The sequence below is a fragment of the Bidens hawaiensis genome, unplaced genomic scaffold (assembly GCF_021521415.1).
Source record: "Bidens hawaiensis isolate Kalapana, Puna unplaced genomic scaffold, B.hawaiensis_p1.1 tig00037431_1, whole genome shotgun sequence".
NCBI classification, from domain to species: domain Eukaryota; kingdom Viridiplantae; phylum Streptophyta; class Magnoliopsida; order Asterales; family Asteraceae; genus Bidens; species Bidens hawaiensis.
Window position 1 is genome coordinate 57411 of NW_027496539.1, and position 13072 is coordinate 70482.

The 13072-nt window shown below is 33.0% G+C and overlaps 1 protein-coding gene and 1 pseudogene across 1 annotated transcript; one reads left to right on the forward strand and one right to left on the reverse strand.

Moving 5' to 3' along the window:
• Positions 1-321: 321 nt before the first annotated feature.
• LOC143589373 (putative F-box protein At1g32420) lies at positions 322-1715 on the forward strand. Its single transcript, XM_077070149.1, has one exon. The coding sequence runs from the start codon at positions 322-324 to the stop codon at positions 1582-1584; it is 1263 nt and encodes a 420-aa protein (XP_076926264.1). The 3' UTR covers positions 1585-1715.
• Positions 1716-5442: 3727 nt separating this feature from the next.
• On the reverse strand, positions 5443-6564 carry LOC143589374 (putative F-box protein At1g32420; annotated as a pseudogene).
• Between the last annotated feature and the right edge of the window lie 6508 nt (positions 6565-13072).

The window sequence follows — 13072 nt, forward strand, 5'->3', positions numbered from 1 at the left end:
TGTGTTATGGCAGAAAGTTGGTATGAAAATTCAAATAATCTCGTATAGACTATACTACTCGTATAGGGGGGTACTTGTATAGGCTTCTCGTATTATATGTTCAACGGTCTCTGACATGAAGCTGACTTCTATACTACTCGTATAGGCTATACGAGTAGTATAGGTAGGGTAGGGTGTCTAAACAGCAAATTGGGTGTCCGAATAGAGAAGGCCTAACCGGCCCAGACTTGTTATTTAATTTCACGTGATAACCAGTTATGCCATATATCACCTGATCCCTTTCATCCATCTCTCTCGTAAACCCTAAATATCAAAAGCAACATGTCTGACAACATACCGTTCGACATCCAATTGGAAATCTTCAAAAGGCTTCCTGTCAAATCGTTGCTTCAGTTGAGATCCGTCTCAAAATCATGGAAGTCGCTGATCAATAGCTCTGAATTTAATGCTCACTATGTCGGCCACCACCCACGACTGGAACGTCTATTTGTAAGATCTCTGATCGACTTCTCAGATTCCGGTCCCAATAATCGTTCTCGAGGATCTTTGTTTTCGTCGAGTAGAAAAAAATATGTAATTAAGGACAAATATGTTTCCGTTGTTTTTGACGATACATTTTCCCAACAGAAAGCTGCTTATCTGAAGAAACCCCTTTTGGTTCAAGTGCTTGAGCGTTCTATTATAATCGGCAGCTCTCACGGCTTGGTGTGTTTCTTTGGTGAATGTGAAAAGGGACATGGTTCCATCTCTAGAGCTAGGATGGTTGTTCTTTGGAATATTTCAACTCGAAAAACGGTTGGCATCGTTTTCCCTAATGTGTCAAAGGATGCGAGAGATGAAACCGTTTTAGGTTTTTGGGTTTGTCGTAAGACTAGTGACCCTAAGATTGTCAAGATTTCACAGGTTAGTAGGTGGAGCCGGACCTGCATTCCTTGGCAAGTTGAGGTTTTTACATTAAGCACCGGGGCTTGGAGAAGTCCAGGTAGCAATCTCCCTCGTGAATCAATTCACCTCGGTCGTTTCCATGAAGTCGTAGAAGGGTTTATTTATTGGCTGGCTGGTGATAGGATTACGATAGATGGTGAATATAAGTTTTCTAATCTGATTATCTCATTTGATATGACAAGTGAAGAATTTAGAGAAGTAACCCTTCCAGAGAGTTTAACACATCAGTACGTAGGTTATCAGTCTATTTTTAAGCTAGGGGAGTCTCTTGTTGTGCTTGAAAATGGTGCATCTGTTTTTAGTGTGTGGATGATGGAGGATGGTGTTCTACATTCATTTACAAAGCTATTCTCATTTAATGTTAATAAACCAGATTCATCAATATGGGTACTTGGGTTTAGGAACAGTGTTGAACCTATAATGGAAATTAGCGGAGATGATAGTGATCGTGGACAGGTTGTTGTTTATGAGCCCAACACAAAACATATTGATAATCTTCTTGGGATGAATGGAAAAGAGTGGTCCTTTTGTGTCTATCACTACATGGAAACTCTACTTCTTAATGATAAGCCAGATCTTACAGTTTATAATGGAAGGGGAACCTTTAAATTTGAAGATGAGGATTTTGCATATAATTAGAATGTGAATGTTGGTTAATTCTGATGGGAAGTCAGTCAATTTTATGGGTTATCATGGTCTTTGTTCTGCTAATTTTGAACTTAATTCAGCAGAAGTGACACTCAGAAGTCAAAAGCTGGATAAAGCCAACAGTTCTTGCTAGTGGTAGTGTCATGTTTTTTATCTTCTTATATAACTATGCAGTCTTAAAAAAACGAACAAAATGTTAAAAAGTCGAATGCACTTGAGAGTTTATTGCCGGACTATAAAAATAAAGTCAATTGTAACCCTAGGGATCTTCAAACTGTCTAATTGGTAGCCATTTCTATCTAAAGATCTCTGTATAACCAACTTCAACAACGTAGTTTCAAAATACCTGAACTACGCCTTGCTTTGGATGTCAAATAGGCTACTGTTGACTTCAAAATTGATCTCAAAACACAAAATTGAAAAATAAATAAATAAATAAATAAAAAGCTCTTCAACTAAATTATACTTATGTGTATTGAGACTGTTAGTTTTCTAGAACGACCCGTTTCAGTCTGATCCAAACCTGACCGGTTACCCACCCCGCGCCCCTCGTTTTGCCATGTTTATTTCTCAGAGATTGCAATGTCTTCAAAATTGATGATACCACATATACTTGAAATACTGCATGTGTTTGAATAACAAGATTAACAGATTCAAGGAAAAAAGAGAAGAAAGGAGGATATTTGGTAAAACAAAAAGGTTTCTAAAAGCTTCTTCCTACTATTCCAAGAAAAATCTCTCTTTGGCATTGTATTGAGCACGTTGCAAGCTTTGTCAAGTGCACATCATCTACAAATCAAACTAATATCATCAAAAATAAACATGCATAAACAGGTTAATCCGATCGAACCCCAAGTCTAAGACATGTTCATGCACTTTTTAATTACAAACCAAACTAATATCATCAAAATAAATACGTTAATCCAACATATAGGATTTTATATTATTAAGCAGTTGCTTTAAGAAATTAAACTAGAAAGTTTCATAATGAAGAAGTTTCTGAAGCTATAAGATAGTAAAATTTTGACGTCAATGGGCTATATATGGTGGGGCTGGGTCAAGGAGAAGATGGATCTATGCCTTGTTTATTGGATCTTCTGGCTCAAAACTAATTCTGCATGTGTATGAGAACTTAGGTATCTGTTGAAACTTATTGTGAAAAGTCAGTCAAATGATTTGGAATATGTACTGATACGGTTAATTCTGCTGGGGCCATCAAAGTCAACATATGGGTTATGATTGTCTTAAATCTGCTAATTTTAAACAACATTTAGTAGGAGTTAAAATTCAGCAGTCAAAAGCTGGATAAACTCAACAGAACGTAAAAGTAAAATGCACTTGAGAGTTTATAGTTGGACACAATATACAAAAGTCAACTGCACATGTTCATTTGTTTACTGCTTACCTAGTGTTTGGAACTTCAAATGACTTTCTTGTTGGGTTCATTATTATTTTTTCCCTAATATATGTTACTTTGATAACGGACCAGTTATGATATTTATGCAGTCCACAAAATTTTAAACGGACACGTTCTTTATGCTACCCAAGCAAGCCTCCCATTTTACTATCACAATGATAACATCATAAACCTTTCTTATTACCTCAATACCTTATTCTTGGGTCAGGTCACAATTATTGAGCCTATATGAAGAAGCAGAACATGCAAATATCACAATCAACACAAAGAAAACTAGTACAAAAAGGAAGCATCAGTAAAGATGTTTAAAAAGATATATATCACTTTTATTTCTCTTTCTTATAATAATCGTGTTAAAGTTTAGTGTATGACTAAACAAGATGCGTGAAGGAAGTCAAATGGTAAATGCTACCTTGCAAAATAAAGAACTAAGAACAGAGCTTTTGAAATTAAGCATACAAGCAAGGTATAAACAATAGCTTGGAAATATTTCTGGTACACTTATAATGCAATACAAGATGATCTTCAAAGTTCAAGATGTCTTGGTTTCATAACTTACATCAAGGTATTACCCGATCCGACCCGGCCATATTACTAGATCAGCTTGTACTTCAGGGTCAAGAGGATGAATTACTCAATATAACAAGATCAATAGAAACCAAGGAAAAATGAGATGGAAGATATGTTTTGGTTTTGACCTTTTGGGCTTCATAACAGGTTGCTTTGGCAATTTTTATAGGCATAACATGTTCATCAATAGGTTAGTAATATCACCTTCACCATATAACTCTTTCATTTTTGTCAAAAGCTCACACCTGTATCAAACATAATCGAACCACATACACCTTACTAAACCAAACTAAAGCTACATGAAATATGTAGAATGCATGTGAAAAAATAATATGATGCTGCTGAAACAGAGATGCTACATAGCCCCTCCTCGACATTGACTGTTGAGCATTTCTGGAAACTGTTAAAAGACCGCACGGTGCAAATAGCAAAATCATGTTTTTAAGCAAAATGCATCTCTTAATTTGAGTTATAAACAATAAATATGATAATCATTTAAAAGGTATAGAGTGCATAAAGAGGTCCATTTAGGAAAAGTCATAATGTCTCTTCCTAAATACTTGAAAACTCAAAATCACATTATAAGTCACCATCTTGGTTAAATAGAAAAATTCCATGCTTATTCTAGATTATCGGTATTTCCATCAATTTGACCACCCAATAGCATGGTGACACCTCACCCCAACCAACGGTCACAACCCAACCCCCCCCCCCCCCCACTCACCAACGGTAACATTTCAAGAATTCCAAGCGTGATCACCACCACTCTAATAACCCCATCACGCGTGATGGGGGACCGCGAAGATGTTCCACGCTTGGTGGAACCCCCATCACGCACCACCCCGTCCCCCCCCCACCTAACAGTTTTAACCCGACACAAATAGCTATTTTGCAACCTCTATTTGTAGCTATTACAAAAAACAAACCTTGCAACTTTAGTAGCTATTTAATGTCTGCCCCTACTTCTTGAGTCTATTATAACTTTAACCAAAATAAGTATGTTAAAGAATAATAATACATTCCCCAAGAAAGCCATTCAAATTGTATCTAGAAGAACAAGTGGATCAAAGCTCCTACCAATTGATAACAAGAATCATGTACTCCCATGAACAGAGATCATCACGTACATGGGAGTTTTGATATAAGCCATGATGAGCCCGTATACTAAATAAACTTTAACAGTTAAAACCATGTGTTGTTTCATTCCATTATAATCTTGATTCCATTCCGCATGCCAATCATACACGCCTATGTGAATCTTACAGGAGTGTTTTCTCTTGTTGGACTCAGGGACCGTGGGTTTGTTGTGGGTCAGATTGCATTAAAGGATGAATCGGGCAAAGTTGTTAAACACGAGAAAGCTTGTTTAGAAAATCAACATGTGTTTCTCCAATTTGCTTTTGATATATTTGATTTTCTGCCCAGAGGCTGTGAATTTTTTTAGTAGGGTCCAGCGTGTCGTTTTTAGTATGATTGGTTTTGCTATTCAAAAGGGGGTTACGGCGCAGCTTGTTGCACGTTTTCCTACCACTTTATTGTAATCGTTTTTAATTTAGAGGAAAAGTAATTCCATTTCATTGTAAAAAAAATCATACGTACCAATTATATGCAACATTTAAAATATAACCTAGAAGAACTGAAATTAGTTCCCGGAACATGGGGTGATAGAGGGGCATACAAAATATGAAGTGACGTAAGTTAAGAATACAAATGTTCTTATCATTTGAAGATCATCTTCCATTGCATGAATACAAGTACCAGAAGTGTATCCAAGCTATCGATTTATACCTTACTTGTATGCCTCAAAAGCCTTTTGTTCTTAGCTTAGCCTTTTGTAATGTTCTCATTACCTACTTTTTTTTTTAAATTGTAGAAACTGGTTGATCAAGCAGAAGTAGTGTGCGAATGTAAGAATGCACAAAATAAGAAACTTCCCTTCCATTAATCCCAAGATCATTGATGATTTTTAGTAGGGTTCATAATCAACAAGTGATCAGTGACTCTAGGATTGAATTTTTGATATTCAATTATAGGTTTACCTGTCTTCCTAAATCCCCTTACAAAAATCAATGATTTATGTGGTGTGTTAATGGTGAATAGTTTTGTAAATGATTTCCGAACATCATCTCTATCACATTCAATCACAACAACAGAATTACTAAGCTTATAGATGGTTAAATTATAACTAGGATGATATCCTAATTTAGTTGGTAGGTTTACTTCTCTAAATTCTTCACTTGTTATATCAAATGAAATAATCAAATTATAAGATCCATAATCATCATCCATAGTAATCTTATAAGTTGCAAGCCAATAAAAAACTCCATCTATACCTATCTTAGTATAGCCAAATTGAATTGATTTACACAGGAGATTGTTGTATGGGCTTCTCCAAACCCTTGTGCTTAACGTAAATACCTCAACTTGCCAAGGGATGCAACTTATACTTTCCATATCATTCCAACTTCTAAGATGAGTAATCTTGACAATCTTAGGGTCGGTAGTATCACGACAAACACCAAAACCTACGGTTCTATAAGTCCTTCCGCCTGCTACATTAGGCACTACAATAGCAATCGCTCTTCTAATTGAAAGATTCCAAATGACAGCCATGCTTGTTCCAGAGATGTGACTACCACGACTCTCTCGGTTATCACCATACAAACACAACAAGCTGTGAGAAATGCCGATTATGCGGGTATCTAAGCATCTTAACGGACAGGGGAACAATCAAAGAAACTTCCTGTGTTGGGGAAGGTGTAATCATCTACATATGAAATGTATTTGGACTCACAATCAACAGAATCATCATATCTTACAAGTATATGTTGCTGTTGGCCGCTGTAACGAGAGATAAACTCTTTGCTATCGATGAGAGACTTCCATGCTTTAGAGACTGATCGGAATTGAATCAAAGATCTTACAGGAAGACTTTTCATGATTTCCGCTTGGATTTCGAAAGGTACGTTGTCTTCCGAAGACATTTTGATTCTGATAGGTATGATTTGGGGAGGATCGATTTTCTATAGGATATCGATATGTTAGAAATTTATTTATCTAATGGATATTAAAAGAAAAATCATTTAGTTTATATGTATTTTATACTTAAAAGTAGTGATTGCAATGAGTCGGGTTTGGGTACTCCCAATCCCATACCCAATTATTAAAGGGTGTTTCAAACCCGTCAGGTTTGGGTATTCCCATCGAGTTTTGGGTTTCTTATCGGGTTTCGGAAAAAATTCCGTCGGGTTTACACAATCCAAAGCATGTCGTGTTTTGACAAAATATAACTAGTTAATTACACACGATGATTACCATAATAATAAAGTGTCAAATAATTATCATACACAAGTTTTGACAAATAATATGTTTAGAATATACTCTCTCTCTATATATATATATACGGTGACGGTGATGGTTTATGGTGATAAGGAAAGTTCTGGGCTTAATGTCATTGATGGATTTTGAGTAGGGTTCATAAACAACAAGTGATCTAGTGACTCTAGGATTAAATTTTTTAAATTCAATTATAGGTTCACCTGTCTTCCTAAATCCCCTTACAAAAATCATTGATTCATGTAGTGTGTTAACGATGAATAGTTTTGTAAACGATTTTGGAACATCATCCTCTATCATCCATACATTGAAATCTGGATTTTCATCCTCTCTATAAAATTCAATAACAACAAGAGAATTCCTAAGCTTAGAGATGGTCAAATTATAACTAGGCTGATATGCTAAATTAGCTGGTATGTTTAGTTCTCTAAATTCTTCACTTGACATATCAAATGAAATAATCAAATTATAAGATCTATAATCATCATTCGTAGTAATCATATCAGTGGCAAGCCAATAAAAAACTCCATCTATACCTACTTTAGTATAGCCAAATTGAATTGTTTTACGCGGGAGATTGTTGTATGGACTTATCCAAACCCATGTGCTTAACGTGTCACACCCCAACCTAAGGCGGAAATGTCGGGGCGTGAGCTGATTGCCACAACTCGCAAGGTACTATCATGCAATTGTAAAGCGACAATATCTAATTAATTTATTAATTGTCAACGAACATTTAAGTACAACAAAAATAGAGAAAATTACAATACAAAAACAACTATTCTTGTTTATGTTTAACATCCTAAGGTCATCTCTACGTGAGCTTCATTTCGATAAGCAATCCAATATATAACCTGCAAATGCGTACAATATATATATATTTGTCAACAACACATGTTGAGTAAGTAGATTCACCAGTTTTGACATGAACGAAATGATAATATATAATGATATAAATAATAGAGTAAAAATAAGCAAAACTGTTATCTGTGAGTATAAACAATGAAAGTGTTAAGCAAGTAATGAGTGTTGGTGAAACCATTGCCAATGCGATCGGGCTCCGGCCACTACGACGGTTGTATGATCATACTATAATGAGATTATGCTGGACCTCTCCGAATGCGATTCAAGTAAGCAAGTAAGCAAATAGCAAGTAACAAACACTCATTCAATTGATACACAACACAAAGATCACAGTTTGCGTTTGAGAAATAATAAGATAAATAATTTGATAAATGGTACGCAAGTGTCCCCAAAACATTTGAAAATAAGTAAAATAGGGGAGTGATTACTCACTTGATAAAAGGAACGAAATTAAAATGATGATGAGAGAATGATGAATCATTCGGGGTACTCAAACAAGGATTCCTAGTTAATTATAATAATATAAATTAATTATAAATGTTATAACATAATTTAATGAATCAAGATTTCAATGTGATTAAGTTATGTTTGGTATTAGAATGTTTATTAATTGATCGATGGAAATCTATTGTTGTTATTAGTGCAAAACAACATTATTATACACCATTTATCTAATAGATTATTAGCTTTATTATTCATAAAATACCACTAATATACAAATTAAGTAAAAGGATTTGATTAAATATAATTAGGGATATGATATTTGAGTGCATAGGAATATATAATACTATAAATAAATACTTACAACATAAACATTTTTAAGTAAATAATTAATATAATATTATTTGAACAAATATGCATTTTGAATCGTTAGCGAATTTTAATGATAACAATTTAATGATAATAATAATAATAATAATAATAATAATAATAATAATGTCGGGTTTTAATATTTATATAATATTTATATAACATAAATATAAGCAAAATTAAAAAGACGTTCAACGACGAGAAGCATCAATAATGATGTCGGGTTTTAAATAAAATATTTATGGTTTATTATTAGGATATTCTTATAATACGAACACACACACACACACACACACACACATATATAAAAACATATAGATATATATATACGAAAACTCGTAACGAGATTTATTGACACGAAACGGTATCTTAAAAGATGTCGGTTTAAATAAAATAATGTTTATTTTATATTAAATATTAATTTTAATATCTTGTAAAATCATTAATATATTAAAAACTATAAAACATAAAATATAAAAGGCAAAACGGGCTGGCCAGACTCGAACCTGCGACGTCTGGCCGGCTCATCCACTTAATAGTCACACACAGCCACCAGGCCAAGCGACTAAGTTGATTATAACGCGAAAACGAAATTATATATGTTAACCCGTAAAACCCAAATCAATTGATAAACCCGAATCTGCAAATTGATAATATGTTTGATATATGCCCAAATCATTATGGGGATTTTGAAATACGGTTAAAATCGAATCGAAATCATATAAACATTACCCAAAACGATGACGGATAGACGATGAATTCCGGGTTGCAGCTGACGGCCAAAAGAGGGATCAAAACGGGTATTCAGAGATTATATTAACGTAATATACTATAGGGGTTTTGTTGACGAAGCTGTAAGGATGGTGTAGGTGCGATTAATTGCATTATCGTGAACGATATGATGAATATTGGTGTATGATGCTTGACGGGTTGTCGTTTCAACAATTCCATATTAACGAGATCCTTGTTTCTTAAATAAACTGAGTCGGTTATGCGCGTTTAGGAAACATAAACTATTTCTATTGTCAATTCCATGATTAGAAAGAAAATTAAGGATCAAGAAACAATGTGGGTCGCGGATTTGGTTTTGGATACGGATTCGGGTCATGATTTGGGTTTGGGTAAATGGTTGCAAATAGTAATAATAAGAATAATATTAATAATATTTTCAATGTAGTCCCTTGAGATTGAAGGTGGGAACAATAAGTGATTAAAGTTAAATTTTGGGTAATTTCTGTCAAAATCTCAAAGTTATATATATATACATATATATATATATATATATATTTAAATGAGTAAATAGACAATAATATTATAACAATTAGATTACTCGACAAACATGATAATTAAATTGATAAAATTTTCCAAACACGAAACGGGTCGGGTTATTTAAAATGAGAAAGACCGGGTTGTTACAGTCTCCCCTACTTTTGGGAATTTCGTCCCTAAATTAAAAGATACTATAACAAAACCCTTAGATTTTGAGGAAAGAAAAAAAAATTAAAATATAATCCTTTAAAATTTATCACAACACAAAACCTTGAATAGTCCAAATAATGTCCAAATGAAAATCCGATAAGGGCACTTATATATAGGATGTACCAGCGGCGTATCCACCATGACCTTATCATCTTTACAATTGTACCGTTATCCCAACTACTTTCGATTCTATATTATGACACACAATTGCACGCATTATGATTTTCATGCGAGGACTTCGATAATTATGTAGGCCTCCATAATTACTTAGGTCGTCGGATGGTCCACATAACTCGTCCCATCGTGTGGTTTACTATTTGAAAGGCCTGATTTTTGTGAGAAAAGTTATTAATTTATTATAAATATTAGGAAAGTGTTAACATATTATAAGACCAATGGGAGTAGATTTATTATAAGTGTAAAATCAGAAGATTTTATAAAATATTTCTAATAACGCAATTTAGGTGAACTTTCAAGTTTTATTAATGAAATTAGTGAAAATTTTAAAGTAACTTAAAAGATAAGAGAAACGGAAACATTGAAGTTGGGATATATGATGCATCGACAAAATCGATTGTGAAGAAAGAGAGTGGGGATACGAGCCAACTAACAAATTTACGTGAACTTACCAAAAATTCTATGATTGTAAGGATAACATCAACAAAAGTTTATGAAGGAATTAACTGATAATTGTAGACAAATAATAACCTGTGAAATTTTTAAATATTGCAACATTCAAGGTAGAATTCATAAGACCGTGAGTACAAATTTGAACAAGATTAAACAAAGACTTTGAGGGATTTAGTTTAGTTAAATGAGAAACTCATGAAATTTAAAGAGAACTTTATACAACAATGAAATATCACAATTGTGTATTTAAGAGGTAAATTATAATATTAAAGTACTGGTAGTAGTAATTGAGAATACAAAAATATTAATGCAAATATTTATGTATACGAACAAACTGTAAATAGATGAAATTGGGAAGCGGATATTCACGAATCACCGAGATCGTACTATTCCAATTAAATCTTTAAAATTAGATATCGTATAAAGTGGGTCATTGGAATATCTCCAAATTACAAGGGATTTTCCTATCTCCATAACATCGTTAAAATTAAAATAAAGAAGTTGTGATATTCATAGTTTATCATGAAAGATTAAATAAATAATGAATATTAAAGTAATAATGAAAAATAGAGACGAGTTGAGAATTAATATATTTAAATAGAAGAAAACGCAGAGCTGGAAATGCATGAACCACCATGACTATTCCAACAACAACTGATGAAATCATCGAAATATTTTAAATTCTCATAATGTATTAAAATTTAAGTAAAGAGTTGAAATATCCACGAACAACCGCAGGTTTTCAACAAATCGTGAAAATGTCAATAACTGAAATGAGTGGTCATAGAAATTTAATGAAAATTTACTTTTAATAATGAAAATTAAATTATATATTGAGAGAGAAAATTCCCTTGATGGAGATAATTTTGGTTAAATGATGAAGAATTTAATTAATAACAAAACTACAACAGTTATATTTCAACGACAAAAATTTATAGGATGAAAGATAAATTGTGTAACATGAGATCAATAAATATATGATATACCAAAAATATTAATAATCGAGGTTGAGGGTAGAAATTGACACGCTTTCAATAATTTTAAATAACAAAATAGATGAGAAAAAACAATTTAAATAATATGATTGACTAATAACTGACTGTCGGAATTTTGTCTTTTAAAATTGAAGAATTGTTTCAGTTTATAAGAATATAAATATTTTGATTAATTGACGTAATGTTAACGAATCAACTCTTAAAATTTTTTTTTTGATTAAATGAAAACCAGATAAGTACGACAACCAACGATATTGATCTTTGGGAAGATAAGAAAAATTCCATTGTATGCGAAAAAGATACTTAAAATGATGGATTTTCCATGTTGGGTTTGTTGTAAAATAACTAATTTAGACAAATAATCATTTAAGGTATAATTGAATACAAACTACGTTTAGCGAAAATGATGACGTCAATAAAAATCTTCTGAGTGAAAACTTAACTACGATTGGTTTGATTCAAAACACCTTTGTTAATTGAGTTTATGAAAGCTTAAATAATTGGGATTGGATGATTTGAGGCACGAGGTTTGACCTAGGTAAGCTTGATGAAATTAAGTCTTGCGGGTCTAGAATCGAATAAGCGAGAATGACTTTGTTACATGGAGAAAGCCTGAGAGACATAGGGTTGGTATCTTTAAGCTAAATGAGTATGAGTAGTATGGTACGGTGCCGGTATAATTTAATCTCGGCGTGAATGAGTAAAGAACAATGCATTGCGTAGGTGATTAGGGTCTTACATTGGGTATAAAGCGATATGAGGATTGGATTGAATTTAATAGTGATAGTTGCAAGTGAAGCGTAACAAGTGGAATTTGACGTAACGTGTCTTGTTTGAGACGCTATGATTTTGTTGAGATTGATTGTTGATTTTGATTGACAACATGTAGTTGATGTTTAGACTTGCGTTTGTTATGAGAATGAGTAGGGGTAAATGAATTGAATATATTAGCGAAAAAGTTAATGAACAATATTGCATTTATGTTTTGAGAATTGAGTTGGTATTTTAGAGATCGCATGACCTATCTACTTGACTAACATGTGGCCGTGAAGTGGTTATATAAAATAAATGATTGATGTTGTTTGATGTTGAGAAAACATTCTTTGTTAAATAAAGATGTGATTTAATGAGAAGGTTGGATAGTTGTGTAGATTTCATATGAGTTATTGTGTAAAACGAAACTTAAATATGTTATGCTGATGTTCATTCACAACTTAAGGATAAGTTAGAATTTAAATTGATAATCAATTAGTTGATTTGATGAGAGAAAGTTTTATAAAAGTTTAATACGTTTTTAACAAATTAGGATTTGAGGTTGAATGCTTGAAATATGTTTAATAAGTTATACATAATACATGTGATGCCATGAGTATAAGAA